This window comes from Vulpes vulpes, chromosome 4 (genome assembly GCF_048418805.1).
Source record: "Vulpes vulpes isolate BD-2025 chromosome 4, VulVul3, whole genome shotgun sequence".
In the NCBI taxonomy this organism is placed as follows: Eukaryota; Metazoa; Chordata; class Mammalia; order Carnivora; family Canidae; genus Vulpes; species Vulpes vulpes.
This window is the reverse complement of record NC_132783.1, coordinates 81,170,177-81,193,966: the sequence shown is the minus strand read 5'-3', so window position 1 is coordinate 81,193,966 and position 23,790 is coordinate 81,170,177. Positions and strand designations below refer to the sequence as shown.

Below are 23,790 nucleotides of genomic sequence, written 5' to 3'. Positions count from 1 at the left end.
TGTTCTCAAATTGAATGTGGTGATCCTTACCCAACTCTAGGCACATTGTAAAAATTCACTGATTTGGACACTTGAAATTAGGTGAGCCGCATGGCATGAGAATTGTATCTCAATAAGCTGTTAAAAAAAAAAAAAAAGAAACACGATACACCTTCAGGGAAATGCGAGATTTTACAGAGGCTTGTGAACAGGGACACGCACGCACCACGAGGCCACACAGAGGGATGGTGCCCGCGCATGTGCGGGCAGACAGCAGACACCCAGGCACGGAGACAACACACGCGCACTCAGACAACACTCGTGCACGAGACGTGCAGGCCGCCCGTGACCACGGAAGCGTGAGTCAGCAAGGCTGGGACGGGGCCCGCGGACGCCGAGGTTCCGCGTAATTCAAACCTGATGTGGAAGCCCCAAGCCGCGGGAGCTCTGCTGCAGCTGGATGGCCAAGGCCTGGGCCCCGGCCAAGGCAAGTCTGAAAGCGGATTCTTCCCAAGCTGTGGCTCCGGGGACGGGCAGGAGGAAGGAGCCCTTGGAGGACGGAGCCGAGAGCTGCCAGGCCGGTCCTCAGCTGGCATGCCCTGCACGCCTGCCCCACACGGGCAGCAGAACTCCCAGGACAGGCCAAAGTCTCAGAAGAAGCATCAGGAAGCAGCCAGCCCCCACCAGCTGGAGGTAGTTATCCGGGAGGACCACTTGCCCCACCCCCACCCCTTCCTGGGGTCACGATCTCTGCAGGCCCCACATCCTGGGAGGCACTGGGTGAAAGGCTCACTAGGCCCTGTCCATCTGCAGCAAGAATCCTTCTCAGGGGACGCCTGGGTGGCTCAGTGGTTGAGCATCTGCCTCTGGCTCAGGTCATGATCCCGAGGTCCTGGGATCAAGTCCCACGTCGGGCTCCCTGCATGAAGCCTGCTTCTGCCTCTGCCTGTGTCTCTGCTTTTCTCTGTGTGTGTCTCTCATGAATAAATAAATAAAATATTTTTTTAAAAATCCTTCTCAGGGGAGAAGTGATGTGGTAGGTGTGCTGGGTAAAGGCAGAGATGCGAGAGCCAGAATCTCTGGGAGCTGACACTCTCAAACCGTCATCTTGGACAAGTTACAAAATCCCCGTGTCTCAGGATTACACCAGCACCCATCCTGTGGGCCGGCTCTGAGAAATGCACATGGAACACGCAGAACAGTCCAGCTTGCGGCAAGGACCATGCCCATGCTCCTGTTTGCTGCCAGGACTATTGTCATCACCACTCATGGTGTGCCCAGGAGTCCCAGTGGCTCAGGTAGGGAGCCTATGGCTTCAGTGCTCATAGGGATGGGCATCCCTTGGATGCCCAAAGGAGCAGCATTCCAGAACAATAGGACGGTTAGTCTCTCACCACTGTGACCTGGCTTTGACCTGCTCATATCCCTGCCCGGAAACGGGAAGAAATAGCTGAGAGAAAAAAAAAAAATACCATGGGTTGAGCATCCTTAAGGGGAACCGTCCTTAAGGAGAGGAAGTGACTGTACTGGTTCGGGGCAATTTTAAAAATGACAGAGGACACACCAAAGGTTGGGGGAAATGCACCCAGCTGCTAGGGAGATGTCTCCGGCTGGTGAAGTTGCAGCAATTTCCCTCTCTTTAAACACTGAGGTGTTTTCTAACTTTTCTATGATTCCCCATCTGCAAAGGAAAGTCAATTCTGCACAGAATGCTGGCCTACTACAATGAGCCAGTAAACATTATATATGAAGTATCTCTTTTTTTTATCTTTTTATTTTTAAAGATTTTATTTATTTATTCACTAGAGACACAGAGAGAGAGAAGCAGAGACACAGGGCAGAGGGAGAAGCAGACTCCACGCAGGGAGCCCGATGTGGGACTTGATCCCAGGAGCACAGGATCATACCCTGGGCCAAAGGCAGACACTCAACTCTGAGCCACCCAGGCGTCCCTATAAGAAGTATCTTAAGTTTTAAAAAAAGGAAACAAACCCCCAATGAAGCTTTCCTTTTCTGTCACCCAGCTTCCCTGCAAGTGGTATAAAGGCTGCATCTGGGAGCCAGGCCCTGCCCAAGCCTCAGTGTCCCCATCTGAAACCAAAGGGTTACTGGCAGGAAGGGAAGTCGTGAGGCCCCGCCCACAGCAGGGCGGTAGCCTCTTCTGGTTCTGTCCTCCTCTGGCCTGGCTTTCCTGGCACCCCAGGTCTGACCCCAACTTTTCCATCAAACACACAGTAGACTTTTCCAGGAGGCCACAGCAGTGGGTGTCACCAATAGATGCCCATTAGAATCGCCAGGGGAATTTGCAGAATTACTGGTGCCAAGACCACACCCCAGACCAACGGATCAAATCTCAGTGGGTGAGGCCCAGGCATCAGGACTTTCTCTGAGCTGCCCAGGTGATTCCCTTGTGCAGCCAGGGCTGGATCGCACTGATCTAAACTCCAGAAGCTTCCCAACGATGGAATGTTTAAGGATCACCCGTGTTTCACAGAGAGTACCAACTGGGGTCAGTCGACCAGAATCCATTTGCCATAATGCAGGAAACGGGCAAGACAGGGAGGGAACCAGAGGACAATAAGAGCAGGCCCTGAATGAGGAGGGGCTGGGCAGAGAGTGCGGGCAGGCTGCATCACTGCATGCCTCTTGTGTCGTGAGCTGTCCCTGGGCTGAGCTTGACCAAGGAAGGTCCACATTGTTTGCATTTGTGCCTTAGGCACCGTCTGAGGACCGAACCATCTCCTTCCTTCGAGGGGTGACTCCACTGGGAGTGAAAAATAATTCACCCAAATTGCCCTGAGCTGGGTGGGCCAGAGGAGGGGGCTGTGATCAGCTGGGTGGCCAGCGGCAAGTCGGTGATGTCACGGCCACCCAAGCTGCAGAGTCCACAGTGCAGACAGTGAGAACAATTAGTAGCAGTGCCTCTCTGATGACGATGAAGGTGATGATTGACTCTGTCCTCTGGCACTGTGGAGAGCAGTGGCTTAGGTCTTCAAAAGCCCGGTAGATATTTTTAAAGGAAGGGTGCTCCCTTTTTATGACACCCCCTCCCTGCACCCCCAGCAGCAGAGGTCCTGGCCCAGGGGCAGGGCAGGGCCTCACCCCTGCAGGTGCTCAGAGACTCCCCTTCTGCAGCAAACTCCCACCCTGGAGCCCAGCCAGAGTTCAGGGCAGACCTTACCAGGCTGGCAGGCACCCCCACTTTCCATTCCCTGTGCCCAGGAGCCACGTGACTCTGAAGTGTCCCCCCGCCATCACTGCCATAGCCCACCAAGCTCGGGCTGGGAGCTGTAGCTGGCCCCCTGCTTGGCCCCGAGTGCCGGCAGTGGCAGCTGCTTCAGGACAAGGAGACAGGAAGCAGCTATCAAATGCCAGGAGGCAGTGTGGCTGCCAGGCCCTGAGCTGAGGAGTGGTTCCCTGCATGGAGGCCCTGCAGCCTGATCCCCAGAGCTCAGAAGCAAGGCAGCTGACTGTGGGGCAGCTCCAGGAAGAGGTGCAGCCAGTCGGGCCCCAAGCCGAGGGCCAGCCCCCAGCAGATCACTGGTCTCAGCCAGACCTCCCCTCTGATCCATCCCACATCACCCTGGTCCAGAGGGGTGCTAACTTGATTTTAAGGCATGCTTCCCCCAGATGAGGTCATGCATGTAAGAGTCTGACACACAGCAGGTCCTCTGCGAGTGATAAATGAGGGATGTGGCGGCGGCAGGGAAGGTTCCCTATGCAAGGGGACAGGCATGGGGGGATGGACAGAGGCATGGGCCTAGTCACCCGGATTCTTGTGCTGGGCCTGGCTCCAGCCCACGAGTGGCCCCTGACCACACACGGCCTCTGGGCATCACTGCCCTCCTCTGCATGGTGGGGAGGAACCCGGACCAGCTGGGGCACATTACTGTCCTTGCTCCTGACCTGTGCTTGGCATCATGAGGTATGTTCCAGATTTCTTAAAACTCTGACACGTCACCAACCCCTGTCTGTGCTAAGCCCTGTCACAGTTACTAGCAACACAAATAAATGACCACAACCTGGCTGCTTGGGCCACTCACCAGGTTCCCGACTCCTGAACCCCTCTGCGAACGCACTTCTCCTAAACCTCTGCCTGCTACTGGTCTTCTAGGCCTTCATCCATTCATGAGATACCTGTTGAGAGGCCCCACTCTAGGTGCCGGGGCCACATCCCCAAATCCTTCATGTCAAGCTAACATTCTACCAAGTGATGAGATAGGCAATCAGTAGGTAAAACTGTGGCATCCCAAATGGAAAGAGCTGTCATGAGGGCACCTGGGTGGTTCAGTGATTGAGCATCTGCCTTTGGCTCAGGTCATGATCCCGGGGTCCTGGGATCGAGTCCCCCATCAGGGAGCCTGCTTCTCCCTCTGCCTGTGTCTCTGCCTCTCCGTGTGTCTCTCATGAATAAATAAATAAAATCTTAAAAAAAAAAAAAAAAAAGGAAAGAGCCGTGGGGGAGGGGTGCTCCAAAGGAGGGCAGTCAGGGGAGCACTCAGGGAGGGGGGAAAGGAGGTCCCAGTCCCACAGGGAGGAGGGATGGCAGCCCAGGCCTGCGTGGCTCCACCCACGGGTGTGTCAAGGGAGGGCTGGGATCCAACAAGACTGCCCTGGCTACTGCTGGTGATGGACAACAAAGGCATGGATGGAGGCAGGGAGGTCGGTTAGGGAGGCCACAACAGTCATCCCAGAGAGAGGCGGTGTCTGGACCGCCCCACCACTTGTTTTTCCTGTCCAGCTCCATTTGTTTCCCTTTTGGAATTATTAGCAACAAAACTCCCCCCCACCATACCCACCATACCCACTGCAGCCACACACAGGCCCGTGCCCTACCTGGAACCGCATGTGCTCATGCAGGCCCTACACCTGTGTGGCTGCCGTGAGCTCCACCAGGAATGCCCCTCCAGCCCAGCCCACATGTCACCCCATCATCACTCCACCCTCTGTGCCCCCAGTGGCTCTGGCGGGGCTCTATCCCAATCCAGGGGATCTTCCTGTCTATTCCTCTTTGAAACGTGGGCTTCAGGAGGACAAGTCCCCAGTCATACCAGGGGACCAACTTTAGAATAAAACCCCCTTCAGTAAGCTTCCTTGGGGCCAAGCCTCCTTAACGAACCCCTTTGGGCATATGGCCCTTAATGAGAGACATCTACTCCCCCATGCGGTGTGGCTTAGGGGGCAACATGTTTTACCTAGAGTCTCCCCATCTAGCGACAATGAATTATGAGGTGACAAAGCACCAAGCACTCAATACACCCAGGCCAGCCTGTTGGGCTACAGAACACAAGGCCCCTTTGGGCTGGAGTTGCTCATTCAGGGTGTGGGCTTCTGACAGCCTCCAGGGGCGGAAATGAACCTCTGCTGTGGGGCGGGGGTGGCTGGGGGGTACAGGCATTTGCTGGACAGATCAAAGGTATAAATATTTGGTTGGCTGAAAAGCAAAGGCTGACAAAAGGCTTCAGGCAACCTGCTGGGAACAGGGTTTGCATTCAAGCCAACTGTACCCTGACAAACGCTCCCACCTTCAAACGTTCCTCTGAAAGGGGCCTGTTCTACGGGCCCCTCAGCTGAGTTAGGGAAAGCAGAAGAAAAGGAGACTGTAGCGTGTTTAATATTGTCTGACAAGTAACATGTACATAACAGCAGCCCACTGCCCTACAATGTCTTAAAAATGAATAAAACAGGGCAGCCCGGGTAGCCCGGGTGGCTCAGCGGTTTAGCGCCGCCTGCAGCCCAGGGCCTGATCCTGGAGACCCGGGATCGAGTCCCACGTTGGGCTCCCTGCATGGAGCCTGCTTCTCCCTCTGCCTGTGTCTCTGCTTCTTTCTCTCTCTGTGTCTCTCATGAATAAATAAATAAAATCTTAAAAAAAAAAAAAAAAAGAAAATGAATAAAACAAGTGGTAGTGTGGACTTAGGGCCGAGAAACACCAGAAGGTTTTGTTTGACCTTCAAATCCCATTATCCGGGCAGCTGACAATGGCTTTTTTTATTTGGCTCCCCAGTTTTTGGGGAAAAAATGACATGTAAAAGTGGAGCACCCTGCTCTCAAAGTGGGACCCAGGCGCGGGGACCTCCAGGACACGCCCCAGAGGGCAACTTCTGCCCCAACCACTTTAGCATTTGGGCTCAGGAGCCGTTGCCATGGCTGCTGCATCTCATCTCCGGCCAGCACAGGGCTTATGACCTGAGCCACTGTCAACATTTACTCCATCCTCGTCCACTGACTTGGGAGAGGCTGAGTGGGGTCGTGGGGGGAGCACTGGACGGGGAGTCAGGGGTCCTGACAGTTGCTGTGTGACCCTGGGTGAGTCCTTTCCCCTCCCTGAGCCTCTGCTTCCTCGTCTGGAAAATGAAGAGGGGATCAAGAGGCCTTGAAAGCCTCCTCTGGCCACAGCTGTCTGCACCCGGGCCAAAGTCAGGGTGATATGTGGAAATGATGCTGAGCTGAACTCATCACTGGAGGTTTTCACAACACAAGGATTATTTGTGCTAACAGGAAACCCGGCTGCCAGAGCTGAGGCAGCCTGCAAAGATTACTGTTATCATTGTCGCCCCGGTCATTGTTGTTGTTTCTCAGGCTCTGAAGGCAGGGCAAGGCCTACGCGCTGAAAACGGAATGCCAGGCCTGGCGGATGGCTTGGACACGTCCCATGACAGGGTCCGGGGAATGCACGTATCCCCTGGGTCCCCTCCAAAAGCCCCCCGCCGGGCCTCTGCCCCCCTGAGCAGGGGAGGCCAATGGAAGGCGAGCGCAGCCCCCGCCACACTCAGTGGCCCTCCCTCCAGCCAGCCTGAGGATGCCGGGGAAGGAAAATAAAACCAGCCTCCAGACCAGCCCTCACCGGCTGTGCTCAGGAGGAGCAGCAGTGAGGTGATGTCTGGCTTTCATTCCGTATCATAAATAAGTTATGAACCCGGGGCAGACGGCACGGCACAGCCGGGGGAAGACGAAGGAGGTGAAACTCTGCAAGACCAGACCACCTTGAGGACCGGGAAACTACCCAGGGCCCAGAGCCTGCACCCGCTCCGAGAGACAGGCTCCCTGACGGGCAGGGCCCTCCGGGAAGCAAGAAGAGCGCCGGAACAGGTGACCAGAGGTCTGGAAATAAACCCACTGTGCCTGCCTCAGTTTCCGTATTTCTTCCAAGAGATCAACGATAGTGATAAAGGCCACCATTTACTGTTCCAGGCACTCTGGCAGCACGCGTGGTGCCAAGGAATAAAGCTACAAGGTAGGGCCCCCCCACTTTACAGATGTGGGAACTGAGGCTCAGAGGGGTCACGTGACTTGCCACAAGTCAGTGTGGAAGAACGAAGGCAAAGCTGGTGGCAATTGTCCTGGCCCCGTCCACTTGCCTCTTTGCAGGGGGCTCGGCTTCCTCCTACCCCCAGAGGTGGCATCCAGCCCCCACCCTCGGAAAATCTGGCCTGGCCGTGTGGCTCACGGGACACAGCGAAGCAACATCACACAACTTGCCAGACTGGGCCCCCGAAGGGGTTCCAGCAGGTTCGACCACGCTGCCTGGGGCGCCGGCCTGACCCAGCCACGTGCAACGCCCCCCTTGCCCACCGGAGCCAGGGCACGGGCGGGGGCTGCCTGGCCAGCAGACATCCCCGGATGTGGGGGTGAGGCCCGCTCGGGCCTTCCAGGCCGGTCCCCCCTCCAGCGGCGTGGTCCAGCCCCTCGGTTTCCCCACGCCATCTCTCTGCCCAGCAAAACCCGGGCTGCCCGCCCCCAGGGAGCTGGCGGAGGCCCCCAGGCCCTCACAGCCGCAGCCAGGAACGGGCCGCAGGGGCTACACTCCAAGCACAAGGGCTGCCGGCCACTTCCCGGCCCAAGACCCAAGTCAGCCTCCTGAGGGCCCCCCCCCAGACAGACAATTTCTTGCTTTCATTCCACAAACATCAATTCCGAAGAGCAGACTCTGAAGAGCAAGTGTGGGCAGGCAGGCTGTCCTGTACCCCGGGACAGGAGGTGAGCTCTGGCGACAGAAGAGATGAGGAGACCGCAGAGAGCGGGGAGGCTGACGGGCTTGAGGTCACACATCTACTGGGCCCCTGCAGCGGGGCTGTGAGGACCACAGCCGGGGGATGCACACTCAGGGGAGAGCGTGCCACAGCTGACCAGCATGTCTGCCAGGCGTGCAGGGGGGCATATGGCAGTGTGCGTGCCATGCTTGTCATCACTGGCCTGGGGCAGATGGACGGTCAGCCACAGAGAGAATGACAGATGCACTGTCCCTCTTCATCTACTGGGCAGAGAAGATGCAAATGACCTTGGAAAAAAGTCGTCCACATTCCCTCACCAGGTCTGCTTGCCCAGCAGCCACCCAGAGCCCACCCTGAGGCAGGCCTGGGGCCTAAGGACACACACCACCCTTTGGGACAGACCCCACCCCCTTGGGGAACCCAGTGGGACTGTTCCCAGTGGGAATGCAAACCGGGGCCAGGAGCAGGGTGCAGCCTTCGAAAAACTAACAGGCCTGGCGGGGTCAGGACAAGGACAAGACCTCTCTTGAGGGGGATGGGGGGTTGTCAAGCCGACTAATAGGGTACTCTTGACTTCCTCTTCTTTCCCACCATCCATCCCCTCAGACCCACTAGACTCAACCAATAACCTCACACCATTCCACAGCAACAGCAGAAGCACATCAACTACCATGCTAACAGGCCCCTTGCACACAGGACAACTCTACGGAGTGATCTCCATTACAATCCCCACTTTACAGATGAGGAAACCGAGGCGCAGAGAGGCCCAGTAACTGTCCAGGGCCACGCGGCATGTAGAAGCCAGAGCTGGGGTGTCAACCACTGCCCCACTGGCAACCCAACGCCTCCAGCTAATCATCCTGCTGTGTCGGGCCCACGCATTATATGAAATAGAACACTGCTGAAAAATCATTATTTCTAATTTCTCTTTCAAATACTCTGAGATCTTGCAAAGCAAGACTGGCACTTCCTTTAAACAGGGCACGTCCTCTCCAGTTTGCCCCAGCCTCACGCCCCCTACTATGCCCGGCCCCCTCTCTCTCTCCCGTTACTCCCTGAAGTCACGACCTCCTGTGCCTCGTGAGTCCCACCCAATGCTCCACACTTAGATAAATGAAAAGATGTACACTGGTCTCTGGTTTCTGGGAACCGGGTGACTGAGATGGGGGATGCATCAAGTGGAGGGCAGGGGAAGGCCCTGTGGGAGGGGTGAAGGGCAGGAGCAAAGGTGGGGGGCTGCCAAGGGAGGTGTGAACACATCAGCTTGGCTGGGGTGGGGGTGGGAGGCTACAGAGCAGAAGCCACCGTCCAGGCTGGACAGGCTGGGGGAGCGAGGAGGTGAGACCAGGCCACCCCTGTCCCTCCCAGGGCTGTCAGCACAGCTGTGTGAGGGCAGGCAGCCCACAGGCCAAGATGGATCAAGATAGGCCAGCCGGCTGGCTGGATGAAGGTACCTCTGGACTCTAGGCCTCACACTCCACATCCCCAGGGCAGGGGAGGACAGCTGGGCAGACCCGGGGGCTTCCCAAGGAGCTGCCAAGCCAATCCATGCCTCAGCCAGCAAGGAGCAGCCCCCAGAGCAAGAACAGGTGCTGACAGGAACACCAGTGAGCCACCGGAAACCTGCGACAGCATCCTTGCTCGGGCATCCTCCCCCAATACTAACGTACCTCTAGATTGTAAACCTCCCGTGGTTCCCTATGGCCACAAAGGCAAGTCTAAGCTCCACGGGGAGGCAGAGGTTTTTCCAAACTACATTTTCCCTACTCCCCCTCTCCCATGGAGAGCTGGGATGACTTGCCATTTCCTGAATCCTTCGAAGACACAGGATTTCATTCCCTGCAGAACGCCTCCAGTTTCTACCTCTTGGCTTTACAAACTCCTGTCGCAGCTTTAAAATGCGGTCCCAATGTCCTCTCCCCTGGGAAACCTCCCCGGGGCACCCCTCCTTCTCAATCTTCACCTCCAGGCCACCCACCCAGTGCATCATGCTTCACTACATTCCCACAAAACACTCAAATGCAGTGTGGCCTGTCCTGCTTCGTTCATACTGCCCACCGTGCGCGCCTGCCTTCTCTTTAAACTGTGGGCTTCTGGAGTACACGGAGGCATGGCTGATTTCATCCCGGCACCCCCAGGACCTGGTCAAGGGCTGGGCCCTGAGCAGGGGCCCACAGATTGTTAACATAATGCTCCACTGAGCCTCTCAGTATCCCTGTCCTGGAAGGCATGTGGGGTTAGATCAGATCGGTCGTGATGCTCACACGTCCATGCGTGGAGCAATCGGCCAATCGAACTGAGAAGATTGCCAAGGCAGAGGGAAGGCAAGGGCTTGGCCAGCCCGGGGACCAGAGACGGCCTCAGACCCGCGTCAGAGAACAGTGCTCATCTACATACTGTTGCAATACAACGGACTCCAACAATATTTACAGTGTTTTCCACTATTAATAACAACTATAATTACTGGAGTAATTACTGTAGAGAAGTAATAAATGTTAGTATTAAGAACCACGGAGACCCCACCATATACCAGACCCTGTACCTTTTTTTTTACATTCTCTTACCTAATCCTCTGAACAATCCCACAGGTGGTTGCTCTTCCCCCCACCCCCCTTAAAGATGAGGCATCTAAGCACAGAGGGATTTAGAAACTCATTCAACGTCATGCAGCTAGTCTGGACCGGAGCAAAGAGACCCCACAGTCTCCGCCACCCTAGACTGTGTCCCCGTAATTACTAACAACACCTCTCTCAGGCCCTTCTGCTGGCCAGCCACATTTTGTAACAGCTTTATTGAAGTGCAATTCATATACCGTACAATTCACCCATTTAAAGTGTAGAATTTAATGGCATTTAGTAAACGCACAGAGCCGTGCAACCACCACCACAATCAGGACATTTCATCACCCCATAATGAAAGCTGGAACCCTATTACCATCCGTCCCCATCCGCCCCCTCCCCTGCTATAATCCCATTCTGCAGACAAAGGACTGAGGCTCAGAGAGCTGGTGTGATTGGTACAACAGGCAGGGGTAAGAAGCAGGGCTGGGACTCAAGCCCCCCCTGCCCCTCCTCACACAGCCTGCCAGGGGTCTACTCTGTAACCCGTTAAATATGCAGGATCTGCAGAGGGTGGAAAATGGAACCAGATGGTGACAAAGCTTACACGTGCCTTCTGCTTCCACATCAGGCCTGTGACTCACGGAGTCGCTGAAGGCCAAAGGGGGGATGCACAGCACAGCCAAGTCCCCATCGCCCCAGTGCAGGGGCAGTGAGGCCCGGGACCCAGAGAGGCAGAAATGGCAGTTGGCCAGAGCCTTTCAGGCAGTCTGGGCTCTAGATTGTACGTGGGGTCTCTACTCTGCTGGCCCCATTCCTGTGCCCCACAATCTCTCCTGGACCTACAAAGAACTGGCCCCGACTCCAGGGCTCCATGTTCCTCCCAGGAATTCAGAGCATGGCTAACGGAGGTCTGTTCTATACTTGGCCCCCAGCCGACAGGCCCTTAGAGGCTGGAGGTCACAGCAGTGTCGGAGGAACCGCCTCACTGATTAGCTGGGCTCCCCAAGAAAGGCTCTGGACAGCGGTCTATCAGGTTGCTGCTGCTGCCTGGGCACATTCCCAGTGGAGGACCCTAGGGTCTGACAGCTGCCCCTGGCCCCGAGGGAAAACACTCTGCAGGTAGACCATGGCCTCCCCACATCTCTTATTCCCCTCACCCAAACATTCTCAAGCCTGCCCTGGGTCAGTCATTCTTCCTGCTGGCCAGAGGCCCAGCATTTTCTTTCATGTTTATAATGTTTTAACAGTCTTGAGCCAATGCCACCTCCTTCGGGGAGCCTTCCTAGATGCCCTAACCAAAAATTGGTCCTCCTGCAGCCTCACACAGGATTGTAATGTGTCTGCTTTTACATCTGGGTCCCCATTATCCTACAAACTCATCCAGGGCAGAGGTCCTGGCTTCCTCATCCCTAAGTCGTTCGTGACCCCCCCTCCCCACTGCTGTGCCACACCAGGCCATTCAGAAGAACAGGTGGGAAGTGAGGTGAAGTACCCAATCCTCAGTGTTAGCATGAATTAACCCCTGTGCACAGAACCCTCCCAGTGTCTATCCCAGTGCCCATGGCTGAGTGACTCTATGGGATGGCAGGAGATGGCTGCCCCCCACTGCAGGTTCCAGTTGGAAATGAGGATCAAGCCCCCAGTTTAGACATGGCACTTCTCACCAGAGTAGCTAAGATCCAAATGGCTGCAGTCTGTCCACACAAAGAGGTCTTTGTTCAAGACCTCACAGTTAGAAGATTTGCTCAGCCATGAGGGCCATGCTCAGGGCTGATGTCTTTCCTCGCTGTACCTGCAATGCAACCCTGGTCTGGCACAGAGCAAATCCTAGGACCAGCCAGGGAGGGAGGTGTCAGCTATAGGTTTAGAGGGGTCTGGCTTCAAACTCCTTCAGCAAGGCCTCCCCGTGTCACAAAAGCACCAATGCTAGAGCTGGAAGGGGCTCTGAGCCAATCCATTCCACCCTCTGAGATGTACCCAGGAGGCAAGTGGAGCCCAGAGAAGGCAGGCAGCTTGCTCAGGGTCACACATGTGCCTCTGACTCCCAGCTAACAGGCTGCCCCACTTCCACTCTGGGCTCCCTCTCTTATCCTACCCTTCTCTCAAGGTCAGGCCAAGGCCCACCTTCCTAGTGTGTCTCCTGGGATGATCCCCTCCAGCTCTCACTCAGGCTTCCCTCTGCCCAGGAAACCCTTCCCACCCTCTGGCCCCAGCAAACTTCCACTCACCCTTCAAGGGCCAGTTCAAATATCACCTTCTCTGGCACCAAAGACAACATTCACTTCCATCGACAGTACCATCCCAACCATGCTTCAGAAAAACAAAAAGTTAATGCTGAAATTACTAGAGGGGTTTCTCCTGCTTGGCACCCAAGTTCCTTGAGGTCAGGGACGGGTCTCTGCAAAGCAGGGTAAAGGCAACATCTGCATACACACCACATGCAACTGAAGGGCTTTACACACTATAAGGTCCTGTGCTACCAGAAGCTGTCTGCATTATCTTCAGATCTCCCTGCCATGGCTCAGTTTCCTGCACGTGACCCACCAGGGCCTGGGCCTGCAGTGGGAAGGGCTCCCTAGTCTGTGTGTCACTTTTTTTTTTTTTTAAGATTTTCCATTTTTTAATTTGAGAGAGAGCGCACGTAAGCAAGAACACGAGCAGGGGCTAGGGGCAGAGGGAGAGGGAGAAGCAGACTCCCCGCTGAGCAGGAGCCTGACGCAGGGCTCAGTCCCTGGACCCTGAGATCATGACCTGAGCCAAAGGCAGTAGCTTAATCAACTGAGCCACCCAGGCGCCCCTCTATATGTCACGTTCATTTTCTTAATCTCCCTGAGGGCCTTGCCCATCGCCAATGGTCAGTACATATTTTTTTAAGAAAGAATAACTTCGGGACTTGAGGTACTGAGGAAATTGTGGTTAAAATCCAAAGACCACATACATATAGGGAGTTAAATCTTATCAGAGATGCATTGTGGCCCATGTGTCCAAAGATGGCTCACCTAGGTCACTATGAACAGCCCCCTGCTCTCATGGGACAGGGTAGCTTTCCAGAATGGGATGGAAATGAGGAAATCCCTGCCCCGGGGAGGTCTCTGTGCTGGGCTGTGGCTGGGCACTGGCTCGGGAGACAGCCACGAACAGAAACGGTGGCCTGGTGGCAAGCAAAGACTGTGGACAGTTACATGGTAATGGTGTTGCTCATCCACTGACCCCTTTGCTGGGGCCCCGGTGTACTTTTACAGCGGTAGCAGAAGAAGTGGGAGATGCAGGCCTGTCACTGAACGGCCGACAGCCTCAGGGGCTGAGGGCTGTGGGAGTTCACCATGTAATTCAGTCAAGCCACTGGCCTGCACCAGGACTTTCTGTCTCTCTGTCTGCACGGACACTGGATCCCTGGGTGACTACAAGCAGCCCTTGGATTTTCAACCCAAACTGCGGCCACAGAACAGCACTAGCCAGCAGGCTTCGGCTGCACAAACCCGCTGATCCAGGGCAGGTGGCAGGCAGCCAAGGCTTGCCCTGGAGTCAGGACAAGGCCTCAGGACAACCTGGGTTTCTCAAAGTCTGCCTCACAGAACCCTTCTGTTCCAGGTAATTCCAGCATCCGCTCCACTTTGAGAACCAACCACTGCCAAGACCATTCCTCTCAACAGGGCCTCTATCACCTGCAGTGAGACACAAACCGCTTCTTTGGAAAACAAAAGATGTATTCTTTTCATATATGTATCAAGGGCAGATACACATACAATTTATAAACAGATGTGCAGCACATCTGTGGTATTAAAATTTCATGGAGGAAGGCAGTTAGAGAAAAAAAAAATGGCTAAAAAGACTCCTCAGGGGTGGCGGTGATAATGAAAAAAAGATCAAGAAGCACTGGCCCAGACAAAGGTAGTGTGACATTCAGCAGGAAGACACCTGACAAGGATGGGAAGACAGTGAGAAGTGCTTGCAGCCCTGCTAGTAAAGAAAGACCCTCTCTCCCATCCCCAATCTGACCCATCCCTCACTTATGGCCAAAGCACAGAACAAGGGGGTCCTTGTGGCTGAGGTGCCAGGACACATCAGCTCATCCCTGACAAAGTAGAGGCCAGAATGCTCATCAGGGTCCTGGGACCGTCACACAGGCTCACAAAGGCCCGAAACACGGGGGGATGGAGTCACACCCCAGCACGAGTCAAGCTGCAGATGGGGGGCCACCCCTGGCTTTCTGGTTTGCAATAGGTAGCCAATGAGCAGGGCGTTCTGAGCTTCGGAGGAAGAAACAGGTCCTGAGAAAGGGAACTCACAGGGCAGAGCACTGGGAAAGAGCAGGCTGGCCTTAGGACCAGAGACAGTGGGGGATGAGAAGGACGTAACAGTAAGAATCATAACAGCAGGGGCACCTGGCTGGCTCAGTGAGTGAAGCCTCTGCCTTCAGCTCAGGTCATAATCTCAGGGTCCTGGGATTGAGCCACGCGTCGGGCTCCCTGCTCAGCAGGGAGTCTACTTTTCCCTCTCCCTCTGCCCCTCTCCCCACTCATGCCCATGCTCACTCTCTCAAATAAATAAATCAATAAGTCCTTAAAAAAAAAAAAAAGAATCATAGCAGCAGCTCACACCCACAGAGCCTTGACCCCATGCCAGGCAGGTGCCAACCACCAACCATCTGCCCGGTAGGGTAAGGTAGGTCCTATTATCATCACTACCACATCAGCTTCATGAGGGCAAGGACCACGTGTACCCACGCCCTGTGGCGTCCCCCGGAGCCTGAACAGTGCTGAGCATAGGGGACACACCAAGTAAGTACGTGCATTATGAATAAATCCTCGCTTCACGGATAAGGGAGAGCAGTGCAGAGAAGGTGAGTAATATCTCCGAAGCCTCACGGCCAGCGAGTGGCACAGCCAGGACTGAACCCCAGCAGAGCCTGCCCTCCTTACTCCTGCACGTGTCTGGGCTCCGAGAAGCGCCCTCGGCAAGCTGTAGCTCCCCTGTGTCCATGGATGGTGAGGGAAGGAACAAGGCACCATCCTAACCAGGCCCTGCACTCCTGCTAAGTGTGAACCTTGTGGCCAGTGGGGTATGCAGAGCCCATGGAGGCAATGAAGCCCGTGGCCCAAACCACACATTGTGCCCCTAGGAGTCCCAAATACAGGGGAGTCCAGGAGTAAACAGTCGGATGGGTTCAGGTAGCCTGGGCAGGGGGCAAAAGGAAGCTTGATGAAAGGCTTGTCCCTTACCAATCCGTCGCAGTTGCTGATGGCGACAGCTGCCCCCGGCATGCCCATGACATCCCCGGTGTAGACACACTCCCGCCGCAAGGGCTGACGGAATAGCTCCCGAAAGTCCTCCTGCCACTCCACCGAGGCTCCGGGCACCACCAGCCGGCGGTTGGGCCGCAGGCGCAAATGCAGTTCCTCCCCAAACACGGTAACGTTGAAATAGAGGGAGGAGCGCCCCACCCGGCCGGGCTGCAGGCTCCCTCCTTCTGGGCGCCGGAGGCTGCGGGCCACCCGGAGGTGACCGGAGGGCGACTGTGCTGCCGGTGGCCCCTCCACTACTGCACTCCCCGTGGAGGCTGCTGCTGGCCTGGACAGCACGTGGGAGAGGAAGCGTCCCCGAAAATCTGTGCTGCATGGCACTGTCACACCATAGTCACTGAGCTTTCTGGAGAGACGTGGTTCTGCTGGAAGTAAACAAGGAGTTTTATCAAAGTAGCCTGTGCAAAGGTAAGCCGGGGGTGGGGTGAGGTAGCATGGGGTGGGGTGGGATGGGGGGCAATTGTACGGGGGCGAGGGAGTGGTCTGCAGCCCTGAGCATCACCTTGGAGGGACCCCTTAGCCCAAGTTCATCCAATACTCATCCAGAACTTCTGGATCTCTGCACTTGGATGAATGGGGTCCAAGTTCTCTGTGGACAAAACTTGCTCCCTGTAGTCCCCAAGGCCCTGTTAAACTTAACAGAAGAAATGAGGCCAGAGTCCTGTCTGTCACTCAAGCAACGAGCCTTCCAACGTTGGGCACTACCGAGGGATGGGCTCATGTTCCCCAAAAGCCCGCAGGGCACAGAGAGGGATGGCAGGATCTGCCTCAACTCCCTGGGCGCAGTGCGCTGAAGTCACTCGCGAGCCCAGCCTGGGGTAGGGCCCGCCTCGCCAAGCTCTCTGAACACAGCTGGCAAAACAAACACACCTAGAAACCCAGGGGATCCTGGGCACGTGTCAGGGAGAAAGGAGGAGCAGCAGAGGGGAGGGAGGCAATACAGGTTCTATATTCTTCCAAGTTTAGAAAGAAAACTTTTTAAAGTAAACAGAGGCTTGAGGAGATTTCGTGGCCCAGCACCAAGCCCGGTAAATATAGATCTTCAAAAATAAAAGGAGACGCGTGGGGTGACCTGCCCACTCGGACTGAATTAAGTGTGAGGTCACGACCCCGTGCTCCAGGCCTCATGCCAGCAGCGAGGTCCTCACACAGCTCTCCCTGAGCCCGGCCAGGCCCAGCAGGAATGACAGCTCGCTGGCTCCCAGGCGTGGTGATTCAGGGACTGGAGTCTGAGGGATTTTCATTTCCGCGTGGCTCCATCTCCCGCCTCCCTGGCCCCCTTCATGCTACTGAAGAAGCCTAGAAAATGAGGTCTCCTGAAAACCCCCCATGCCCGAGGCAGTTCAGGTGGGGGAGTGCAGACTCTCCCCTGGTTTACTCATTAAGACCCCCCCCCCAAGATCTCTGCTACAGAGACCCCACTCCAGTACATGAACGGAGCTCAGACAAGCAGGCACCCTGCCTGGAAATGACCAGCCCACCCCCCCCCAGGCCCCCCCCATGCTCACAGCCACAGCAGGTGAGGGTGCGGGGTGTCTGGTCGGTGTGTGTGAGAGGGAGAGTGTGTGCACAGAGCTCCAGAATGCGGGAGGAGAGGGCTGTGCGTGAGTGCCAGGTGCTCCCTGGGGTGCGGGGCAACCACCTGCCAGCTTGATCCTGCGAGGCTGAGACCGTCAGACACGCGCACACAAGCTGGAGACAGTGAAGAGGCGGAAAGTAAAAGGCACCCAGGACAGAGCCAGACCAAGAGTGTGCGTGCGTGTGAGCGAGACAGAGAGAGAGAATGCAAAGCTGAGAGAGTGCGAAGTACAGAGACAAAGGCCAATGTCCAGCCCCCTGAGAAGAGACTCCATAGCCCCAAACCTCTCCCAGGGCTTCTCTCCACCGCTTGTGCCAGAAAGGAAGAGCAATCGTGGGTCAGCGCTGCGACGTGGGGGAAGAAGCGAGCTCCAGCCCCGGGCGCACCGCCTCCCACCGGCTGCAAGGCTGCCCGGGTCCTCGGGGCGCCCCCCCCGGGCCGGCCTGACCCCCGCGCCCCGCGCCCCCGCGCCCCCGCGCGCCCGCCCTGCACGCACCTGGGGTCGGGCTGCCCGCGGCGGCGCAGAGCGCGCAGTGCAGGGGCAGCAGGCAGGACAGCAGCGCGCGGAGCCGAGCCATGTGGCCGCGCGGACGCGGGCCGAGGGCGCCCGAGCCGGGAGCGCCGAGCCCCGAGCGCCGAGCCGCGAGCGCCGAGCCCCGAGCCCCGAGGCTGCAGCGCGCCCCGACTGCCGAGCGCCCGCCCCGGCCTCCGCCTGCCGCCTGCCGCCTGCCGGTCGGGCCGCCCGCGCCGGGACGCTCCGGGACGCTCCGGGACGCGGCGGGAGCGCCGAGGGGGCGGCGGCGCGGGCCGGGCCGGGCCGGGGGTGGGCTCGCGGGCGGGGCGGGGCGGGAGGGCGGGCGGGGGGCGCCGCGCGGCCGGGGCGGAGCGCGGGGCCGGGGAGCGCAGCGGGCGCGCGGCCCTGCCGGATCGGAAGTGCCACGCGGAGCCAGCCGCCTGGGCTCCCCCCACCCCACCCCCCACCCCCCACCCCGGGGATGGGGGGTGGGGGACAGTCCGCAGCCGCCTTCCTCGTCCCCTCCGCTCCCCTTCCGTGACCGCGGGGCTCCCTCTCCAGCCCCTGGGCCCAAGCGGTGTCCAACTCCATGTGGATGGGGAGACAGTGAGCACCTCTCCTCCCCGCAAGAGGGTGTCACCTTTCTCTCCTCAAGGTCTTGACGCCCTCTCTAACCTTTGACACACACACCCTGGACCTACCCATTTCACAGACTACAGCTCTCTGTGCCCCCAAATGCGATGGGCGGCCTGTGTCCTAGTGGAGAGTGGGGCTCCGCAAGGTGAGGAGAGAGCCTGGGCTTGATGCTCACACAACCCTCTTTGAAATCCTAGCCCTGAGCCTCCCTTAGAGTGTTAACTATAGCACTTAGTAGGTGTTCAATAAATAAATATCCTCCCCCTCTGGCACCCATAGCCCCTCCACAGCCCAAGGTGGGAAGAAACCAAGAGTCAGAGATGAGAGTGGTTTGCTGGTTTTGCAATGTTCCTGAGACCAGTTCAGTAGTCAGGGCAAATAGCCCAGCTCCTGCCTGACTGTATAAATGTGTTCCTAACAATTTGCAAATGAACTGTATTTCAAGCAAGCCAGAGGTGGGAATTGGAGAAAGGAGTTTTATGTGTGTGTGTGTGTGTGTGTGTGTGTGTGTGTGTGTATTTTAAGGAACTGTGGAATAAAGAATCTTTGTATAAAGTGCATAAAGACCCCTAATCGTTCTGCTTTTGAGTCCAGACATTTTGTTGCGGGGCCTTCTTAAAAGGAGACCAACTTGTGGGTGGAAATTCCCTAACCAGACTTCTCCTGGGAATCCCTGGATCCCCTGAGAGAGGCCTTGGCTGCCTGCACTCTTCCCCCGATGACGTGAGGCTTCCCAGTCTGCACCCTTGCTGGGCTCTGAATATGTTCCTGTCTTGTGGGCAGAGCGAGCTGGATTCCTCATCCCTGTGGCCCCCAGGCCCTGGCCCTGGGCCTCCTGAGAGGCAGTGCTGATAGAGTGAGCAAGCTTTGGAGGGGCAGTGCATTTGTGAAAGCGGGTTCAGAGAGCTGAAGCAGTGTCCCGGGTCACACAGCTCATTTGCAACAGAGCCAGATCAGAATCCAGCGCCTAGTGCTGAGCCAGAAAAAGGAGATAAGATTAGGGGTCAGTAGACTACTCTAGGCTGAACTTTGCCAAGTACAGTCTGTGTGACTGAGGGCAAGTCATTTTTCTCTTTGGGCTGCAGCACGTCATCTGCCAAAGGGGAAACCATGAGACTCACAGGAATCCCAGGCAAACTCTGAGGTTCTGTGGAAATGCAGAGCGTATTCTATTCCAAGCAATACCGAGACCATTCAGTTATTTGAAAATGGCACCACCAAACTGATCTATATTAAGTTCAGGAAAAATAGAGTTCCTTTTTCTCCTCTTTCTGGTCCCTTAAGATCTATGAAGTCAGGAGCCAGACTGTGGTTTTGTGTGTAGGGCAGATGGAGCAAGAATGTGAGGGGTGGGGGCACCTGGGTAGCTCAGCGGTTGAGCATCTGCCTTTGGCTCAGGTCCTGATCCCGGAATCCTGGGATTGATTCCCACTTCAGGCTCCCCACAGCCTGCTTCTCCCTCTGCCTATGTCTCTGCCTCTCTCTGTGTGTCTCTCATGAATAAATAAGCAAAATCTTTAAGAAAAAAAAAATGTAAGGTGGGGGGAGGTGCGGCATGTGTCAGTGGGAATTTGGAGGAGAGACTGTGAAATGACCAGGCTAGAAGTGTCTCCATCTGGCTGTCCACAAATACCCTAAATGAGCTCAGGATAAAATGACCTCCCTTCCCGAGGTCTCAGTTTTCCCAGCTGCAGTGTGGGGGCCCTGTGGGGACAGAAGAGCCAAGGCCTGTGATTGCTAATTTTCTCCCTCGCCACCCCAGCAGCTTGCCTAGCCCCCTCCCAGGGCCCCACCCCGCTCTTCCTGCCTTAGACTTGGTAAGTCAAGAGGGACAAACTGCAGCTGGGACCCCAGCAGCCTGACTCATGAGCGATGGGCTGGGGCCTTCCCTGGAGCCAGTCCTGGCGAGCAGAGAGCAAAACCTCACCCGGGTTCTCTACCCCCACCCCCTTCCCTGGGGCTACGACGGTTGCTTTTGTTGGCAAGTATTGTATGTCCAAGCTCTTTTCTACTGAGGAAGCCTTTGTTAGGAAGAGGGGACAGGGGAGCATAACTCAGAGTCTGGGCAGAAGGTAGAGGAAATGGCTGGGTGGCAGGCCCCATTTCTGGAGGTGCACAGGGCCAAAGCAAAAAAATCTACAGGCATCAGCTGGGGACCCTCCTCGGAAGGCACGCTCTGGCTTTCCTGTCTCCCACCTTGAGATTCTTGCACAATGGAGTATGGCTCAGGTGTTTCTCTTCCTGATGGCCCTCCAACGTTCACCCAACGCTCCTTCTGTCTGATGCCCTGGCAGAGGAGGGGGAGATGCAAACAGTTGGCACTGCACACAGTCAGCAACCCAATGGAAGACGTGACAGGTGCACGAGAAAGCCGGAAACCAGGTAAGACGGGAAAGAGAAGCATGCTCTGGACAAAGGAGCAGAGTCAGCTGTGAGAGCAACGGGGATTCCAGAAGGAGAGGGGCTCGGGGCAAGTTCAGTGGAAAACCTGTGTCCAAGCCAAAGCCCACAGGCTTCAGAGCGCACCATGGTGTCTGCACAAGGTTCTCCCACCCTCATCCCCTCAGAGGCCATGTAGTTCAGTTTGTCTTCCTTTTTTCTTTCTAAAAGCCTTTCTGTTGAGAAAACTAGAACACACACAGAAAAGTGCCATCTGCTCGTTTTTTTACACAGGGTAGACTGAGGCTCCGAGAGCAGAGGTGACTTCCCCGAGGCCACATGGTAGGTTCATTCGGTGGCAGGATAACACCCCAAGACTCCTGGTTCCTGGCCAGATGATCCCAGGGCATCACCCTGTTGGTTCCTCCCACCCAGGCAGGACCTCAGGCCTTTGGCTACTCATCATTGGTTCTCACCTCATTCCTAAGAGAAGAAGAAAGGTTTGGGTCTCTTCCTCCTGACACTTGAGAACTGCAGTCTCACTAACAAGTTTCAGGTCAGTAGTTCTCAAATCAGGGTCCCTGGGACCAGCAGAATCAGCATCACTAAAAAAATAAAAATATATAAAAAATTAAAATTAAAATTAAAAAAAAGAATCAACATCACTTAGGTGTTTGTTATAAATTTGAATTTTCAGGCTCCACCTGAGGTTCAGCCAGAATCTCGGGGGGGTGGGGCCCTGCAACCTGTGCTTTATCAAATCTTCCAGGGGATTCTAACGCACACTCAAATATGAGAATCACTATTTTAGGCGAAGCTTTGAAAATCAGGGCCAAATTAGGATGAGAACGAACTCACTGAGGATCTGTGACCTGCTCCTCATTAAAGGCTGCCTCCCTCATCTCCTATCCCCAGTCCCTAAAGCCTGGACTCAAGTCCTATCTGAATCTGGGTCTGGACAGAGCTCCAGGAGCATCCAGAGCAACCAGAGACCATGCCTTATGGTCCTTCTCCACATCACCCTTCTCCGCTCCTCCTCCCCCATCCCCTAGCATTCCCTTTGCACATTTCTTGGCGAGTGTCTAGTGACTGTATCTAGGAGACCCGGATGGGTTAAGTTAACCACAGTGATTTGTCATACATTACAGAACAGCTGACACCCCCGAGACCGGCTGAACCATGAGATCAGTTAGAAACAATGCTGTTTGTGCCCTGTGTGTAGACACTGTACAGTTGTGGTTACTGCATGTCGAGAGGGGTTCAGGGAGAGGAGGTCTCCTTGTCCTTGTAAGGAGGGATGCCAGAAAGTCCAGCTGTCCTTCAGGAATTCTGTTACTGCCATTTCCTTTCCCGAAACTGTAGATTTACAATTGCAAACCAAAGTCCAGTGCAGCCCCTGACATTGGCCCCTTGGAGCTCAAGAGAGGCAGGCAGAAAGCAGAGACCCTCTCCTATTTCCTGGAGCCCCTTGGCTCGTGATAAAAGATCTCAGAGAAATTTGGCCAGGACTCATTGCTCACAAGCCTTTCTTCAAATCCTGGCATCCTCTTAGATGTCATGGTGGCATCCTGCAGCAAACATGGGCCAGGCCTCCATTCTGGTCCTTTCTCTATATCAGTTGGATGACATGTAACAAAATCAATTTTAAAATATGGCTTAATTTGTTACTCCACATAATATGGAATACTGAAACACACCTGTGCCTCCCTGATTAATTTGGCAGCCTAACAAAATTATCCAGCACCCATTTTCTTCCCCTTTCCACTCTGCCATGTTTGTGTTTAGTCTTGTCCTCAGGCTTGTCCCCTCTTAATCACAAAATAGCTGCATTAGCGCCAGCCCAATGCATATGTTCACCAAATGCAATGATGACCAGAGGCAGTGGAAAAGGGAGCTTTTTCTTGTCGTCTCTTTTTAAAAATTTATTATTATGCAAATTTTTAGACATACACAAAAGAAGACAGAGTAGTATGAAGCTACCACCTGCCCTCGACATCCCCTACATTTACCCACAACCCAGCTTCCATCATTGTTAGCACAAGATAGGTCTTGTTTCACTGTTACCCACTCTCCCTCCATACATCCTGGGTTATTTTTTTTAAGGTTTTATTTCTTTATTTGATGAAGAGAGAGAGAACACAAGCAGGGGAGCAGCAGAGGGAGAAGGAGAAGTAGATTTTCCACTGAACAGGGAGCCGGATGAAGGGCTCAAGTCCAGGGCCCTGGGATCACAACCTGAGCCCAAGGCAGACATTTAGCTGACTGAGCCACCCAGGCGCCCCCATCTTGAGTTATTTTAAAGCAATCTCAGACATCACCCATCATTTAGTATCAGTAGCTTTTTTTTAAAGATATTTAAAGAGATTAAGACTCTCTCTTCTTTAAACAACAACAGCAACAACAAAAAGCATAATGCCTTTGTCACATCTAACGAAATTAATCACAATTTCTTAAAATGGTCTTATATGCACTCACTGTTTAAATTTCTCAGTCACAAAAATTTTTGTTTTCCTTAGTATTGTTTTAAAGACTTGGTTTGTTCAAATCAGGGTCCAGACAAGGTTCACACAATGTGTTTGGCTGATGTGTCTGTAATCTCAGCCATGGGTGGGCAAGGTACACGTGGGGCCAAACCCAGGCCACGGCCTGTTTTTGGACATACACCCAAACCACCTTCACTTGTTTATACTTTCTCAGCTTCATTTCATGCTGCAAAGCAGAGTGGAGTTATTTCCATAGAGCCAGAATGAGCTGCAAAGACTGAAATATTTATTACTTAGTCTTTACAAGCAAGGTTTGATGACCCCTGATCCAAACAATTTCCCCTGCCTTTTTTTTCCTTTCC

The 23,790-nt window shown here is 55.1% G+C and overlaps 1 protein-coding gene across 2 annotated transcripts in view; it reads right to left on the bottom strand.

The window, feature by feature from the left end:
• Nucleotides 1–18,040, bottom strand: part of ADAMTS14 (ADAM metallopeptidase with thrombospondin type 1 motif 14) — a 77,647-nt gene extending 59,607 nt beyond the window's left edge. Inside the window, exons 1-2 of one of the 2 annotated variants that reach the window (XM_072756231.1) lie at nucleotides 17,913–18,040; nucleotides 15,757–16,199 (exon numbers count right to left, since the gene is read on the bottom strand). In XM_072756231.1, the coding sequence (XP_072612332.1) occupies nucleotides 15,757–16,199; nucleotides 17,913–17,994 (525 nt within the window). In that variant the 5' untranslated portion in view covers nucleotides 17,995–18,040. The remainder of the gene's footprint in view (nucleotides 1–15,756; nucleotides 16,200–17,912) is intronic. The other variant, XM_072756230.1, reaches the window with a different exon arrangement.
• Between the last annotated feature and the right edge of the window lie 5,750 nt (nucleotides 18,041–23,790).